This window comes from Lipotes vexillifer, unplaced genomic scaffold (assembly GCF_000442215.2).
Source record: "Lipotes vexillifer unplaced genomic scaffold, Lipotes_vexillifer_v1.1 scaffold419, whole genome shotgun sequence".
Taxonomy (NCBI): domain Eukaryota; kingdom Metazoa; phylum Chordata; class Mammalia; order Artiodactyla; family Lipotidae; genus Lipotes; species Lipotes vexillifer.
In genome coordinates, this window is record NW_006786333.1 from 710241 (window position 1) to 715266 (window position 5026).

The 5026-nt window shown below is 45.0% G+C and overlaps 1 protein-coding gene across 1 annotated transcript in view; it reads right to left on the minus strand.

The window, feature by feature from the left end:
- GIPC2 (GIPC PDZ domain containing family member 2) overlaps positions 1 to 5026 on the minus strand; it is an 85588-nt gene that overhangs the window by 27367 nt on the left and 53195 nt on the right. Inside the window, exon 4 of the mRNA XM_007458707.1 lies at positions 67 to 173. Within this exon, the coding sequence (XP_007458769.1) occupies positions 67 to 173 (107 nt within the window). The remainder of the gene's footprint in view (positions 1 to 66; positions 174 to 5026) is intronic.

A 5026-nucleotide genomic window follows, 5' to 3' on the forward strand; every position in this document is an offset into this window, starting at 1 on the left:
CAGCTCTGACAAACACGAGTGTCCATCATTTCCAAGCCGTATAGGGATTAAATGAACATAACATACCAATTCTTCCACAGTGGCAGGACCTTTTGATCTCAGGCGAAGTGTCTCCCTTCCAGTACCGATCCTTCCTGTTGATGACTTTCCAGCTTTTGGCCTGGGCTCCATGTCTATAAACATACAATGGAGGGGGAAACGTACATATATTAAGAACTCCAACCAGTTGCTATAAAAGCTAATGAGTTTCCATCACAAATTTCTGTACAGTTATTGAAGAGATTTGATAAAAGCTATGCCTTCTGATAAAATTTCCCAAAACAAAATAAATTCACCTGTCATCCATTATTCTCATATGAGAGTCTCTATGAGGTCTGCCTACAACAAGAAAAGGGAATACGTGAAATGTGCCGATCGAAAAGGCTGGAAGTTATAAGGAATAAAAAATAAAACAGTTGGTTTTATTGTAAGAGTAAAGAGGTATATGTGGCAGGAAAGCAGAGGTAGGTGTGTAGCTGGACTTCATTAAGGTCGTAAGGAAGGGAAGGAGTCATGTCTTGATAGAAGACAGAGATGGAGGCACTATTATTGGAGGACCTACCTTCCGCTGGATGCTTTCAATACAAAATCCCATGTAATTCTTGGCCAACCTATGAGGCAAGTTAGACCATCACCATCATTTTACAGAAAAGGAAACTGAACTCAGTAAGGATCAGAGCTGGTATTCAAACCCAGGCCTTGTGACCCCAAAGTCTCAACAACACTTCACCACCACACCTCTTGGAAGCACAAGGGATAAATTCAGAGGTAACGGACCTCAAGAGGCTGGGAACAGGTTCCAAGGAAGGAGTTCCCCTCGCAAGGCAGACCACAACAGAGAGTAAGAGTCCACGAGAAGCCGCTCCTTCCCTACGCTGGTTTTCTACGTGTGTGTTTTGGTTTGGTTTTGGTTTTCCAGCATACCAAGAGTCACCCCCACTCCCAGACAGTAACATAAATGAGTGGAAGGGTAGGGTGGGAACGGAGGATAACTCCCAGGATGTACCCTATCCAGGCCACCCCAGTAACTGGCTGCTCTGTGAGAAGGTAGGCCCTGCACAGCCAGATCTTCTGCTGGTTTGCAAAGAAGATGAACACTCAGTTTTGTGCCAACCTCCTGATTTTTAACTTTTGGCAACTAAATCAAACTTTTAAAAACGACATAATGTGCTCCGCAACAAGAGAAACCACCACAATGAGAAGACTGCATGCCGCAACGAAGAGCAGCCCCTGCTCGCCGCAACTGGAGAAAACCTGGGCACAGCGAGGACGACCAAACACAGCCAAAAATAAATTAATAATAAATTAAAAATAAAAACAACGTAATGGCAAAAATAACAAATTTGTGGATCAGATTCTAATCATAGGCCACCGATTTATAACTTCTGCAGGTATCCCGAGTCCTCTTGACTGAGGACTCTGGCAGCAGTTTGGGGCAAGGATGGAGGTTGGTGTGAGGAGGTGCAGCACCAAGCCTGGGAGATAACTGAGCTCCAATGCAGAGTCACAGGGCAGGCCGCAGTGTACGAGCAGGTGGTGAGGTCCATACAAAGCTCTCAAAACATGGATGTCAACTGGCCTGCACAAACACATCCTTCCTTAGAATCTAGGATAATTCCCATCTTCAGCAAGTCCTGTTTCACTATTGGGGATCTATTCCAAGGTGACTAAGGATTTTACATGTTAATTTTAACCTGCATGTCAGGACAGAGCCACCAAAACATAAAACACATAAGTCTTCCTCTGAGAGTGAAATTATTCAAAATCATCATGCAATAAATAGGGTAGTTCCCCTAAGCCAAAACCTCTAAATGGTGGCTGACAGTGCTCATGTTGACCATGTTGACCAGAGAGATGCTCAGGAGACCAGAACTGTGTCAGCAAGTCTGCAGCATTTCCCTTGCCGGTCACACTGTGTCCCGTCCGAGGGAAGAACAGATTAACAGGAGATGCTCACTCGGCACAGGATTTCCAAAAGAATGCCCAACGAAAAAGATGAGGTCAGTCTGTCACCAGCACTGTCCAGGATTCTATACTACCCAGTTTGGAGTCATGTACAGACCTACAGTGGTCAAGACAGCCTCACCTTAACGATGCTAACCTCCAAGATAAACAACCTTACACCCGCACTCCCCCTATCACACACTCTACCCACCGCAATTTCACCAAGCAACCTGCTCTGTATAATTTGTCTTCCCGTATAAATTTCCTACAGGGTGGCAAATGAAGCACTCAGCTACCACATGTCTTTGGTTTACAACTACATATACATTTCTAACTGTAAAGTAATACACTGGCATTCTGACTTAACAACGAGTCTTTCGTAAGTTTGGTAAGCAAGATATAACCCTGGAAAATTGTACAAGTTCTGGATACACTGAAGAAATTAAAGGTTCCTGGGATGTACGAAGCTAAGGACCCAGACTCTGGAACGTGGCAACTTCACAGAGGGATTGTCATCCAGGCTTGAGAAGTCGGCGAGCCGCCCTAGATGATGTCTCTGCTTACCTGGCTCTTACCTGCAACACCAGTAGCTAAAAGGGAAAATGAAATGTAGAACAGAAGTTTTTTTACTTTTGGCTTTTCTTTTTTAATTTTTAATTCATTTATATTTTTAATTCGTTAATTAATTTATTTTTGGCTGCGTTGGGTCTTCGTTGCTGCGTGCGGGCTTTCTCTAGTTGCGGGGTGCATGCTTCGCATCGTGGTGGCTTCTCTTGTTGTGGAGCACGGGCTCTAGGCACGCGGACTTCAGTAGTTGTGGCGCGTGGGCTTCAGTAGTTGTGGCACGTGGGCTCTAGAGCGCAGGCTTAGTTGCTCCATGGCACATGGGATCTTTCTGGACCAGGGCTCGAACCCGTGTTCCCTGCATTAGCAGGCGGATTCTTAACCACTGCGCCACCAGGGAAGCCCCTAGGCTTTATTTTTTCAAGCGGTTTTAAGTTCATAACAAATTGAGAAGACAGAGCTCTCCCATACACCTCTTGCCTCCACATATGCATCACCTCCCGCATGATCAATACTCCTCACCACAGGGCTACATTCGTTATAATCAATGAACCTACATGGACACATCATATCACCTAAAGTTCATAGTTATGTTAGGGTTCACTCCTGGTGTTGTACATTCTGTGGGTTTGGAAGAATGAATAATGACATGTATCCACCATCAGAGTATCATTCAGAGTAGTTTCATTGCCCTAAACACCCTCTGTGCTCTGCTTGTGCACCCCAGATTTTTTTTTTTAAATCATTATATGTTTGTCATCTTCTCCTCGAAAGTGTTATCTCAAAATTAACCACTTGGTGGCACCAAAACAAAAGTTAAAATTTCACTTCTGGCTTAGACCAGCCTCCAGAAAGGCAGTTCTTGTGGCTAAAGAAATAGAAGCCATGTTTCTCCACAATCTTGATTCAGGGAAGTAAATCAACCAGTTTATACATGAAAACAGGCAGGATGGCCCTGTTCAGCCTCAGAGGGAAAAAAATGTTTTGCTTTAATGTTTGCAAAGGTTGCTAGTCTGGCCTACTTTTAGGGTGCTGGCCAGTCTAAGCTTGTCAAATCAACCAGGCCAAGCCCTAGATCAGTCACTTCAACTTCTCATGAACGGGTTTGCATGAGGCCTCTCTTGGGGCTGAATGATGAGAGGGATGCAGTTCACACAGGAGATGCTGGTAATCGGCCTGCAGCTCGAAGGATTCACTAGACTCAGGGCTCCCCTCCTGTGTCATTTAGGGCACAGGACACTCACAGCTCAGGGGTACACAGCTGCTCCCACAGCTGAGTGGGATGTCACCAAGAAGCAGTCGCCTTAGTTCCAAACCCTTTTGGGGCAACTGTATCTGTTACTCTAATTACATAATTGAATTTAAAACTACGTGAGCTGATGAAATAAGTGTGAAACACAGAGTTATTATTGCTAGGAAAACTAGGTTAACTGCTTTGGAAAGACTCCATAAGGGCGAGTTGCAAAAAAAAAAAAAAGGTGTGGGCAAAATGATGCTAGGAGATTAGGAAAAATATCTTTAAACATCCAGCATTTCACATATCTGGCTTTTAGATATCAAACAGAAACCATAGATGTGCGTTCAGGTTCTGATTACTAAAGCAAGACTTCATAGAACTCCAATTTGTGTCCTCTACTCAAAGAGCTTTTTACATCTAAAGAGTTGTAAAAGAATGCATATTTATATGTTTTAAAATAAAATATTTATATCCCTTGTGTCATTCTTTATGATACCATTTTAACTGGCATTTTCAATAAACAGACCAACCCCCAGTCCCTGCTACATCGTGAAGGTCAGGGGAGAGATGGGGAAATGGAGAAGACAGCAAGATGTCTGTCTCTAGCCCCACCCTGAGCCCCAGGGGAAGAAGAGAGCTGACAGCGGCCAAGGCCCTATCTTCAGGTGGAACACATGCAAGTGGTTTAGATCCCCATCGGACACAGGGTGACAGTGAGAAGGGCAGGCATTCTCCTGCTTCTGCACAGAACAAGATCTTGTTCTGGTCCCACAAGGGCCTGAGTTGGCCTGGAGTACAATTCATAGCAGGGGCAGAGCCATGATTTCCATGAGAGGGGGGCACATATGGACACCTCTGTGCCCAGCAAGAGATAGACTTCAGAATCAGAGAACTTGAGTTAAAACCCAGCTCCACCATTTACAAATTGTGAGAACTTAAGGAATAAGTCCTTATCTGTACAAGAACACTACTGAAACCAAGCGAGGCCCTGTGGGACTCCCAAGCATGGAGGCTCTTTTGTCCCCTGTTTCTTGTGGGCAAGGCTCCAGCCTCCAAGACCTTCCCTGAGTTCCAAAGGGCAGATTCCAACAGTTGTTAATCAAGGGAGAAGCAGCCATGAAACCACCTGAGGCCAGATTAAAGGGACCAGAGAAGCTCATCAAGATAGATGACCGGGCTTCCCTGGTGGCGCAGTGGTTGAGAGTCCGCCTGCCAATGCAGGGGACACAGGTTCGTGCCCCC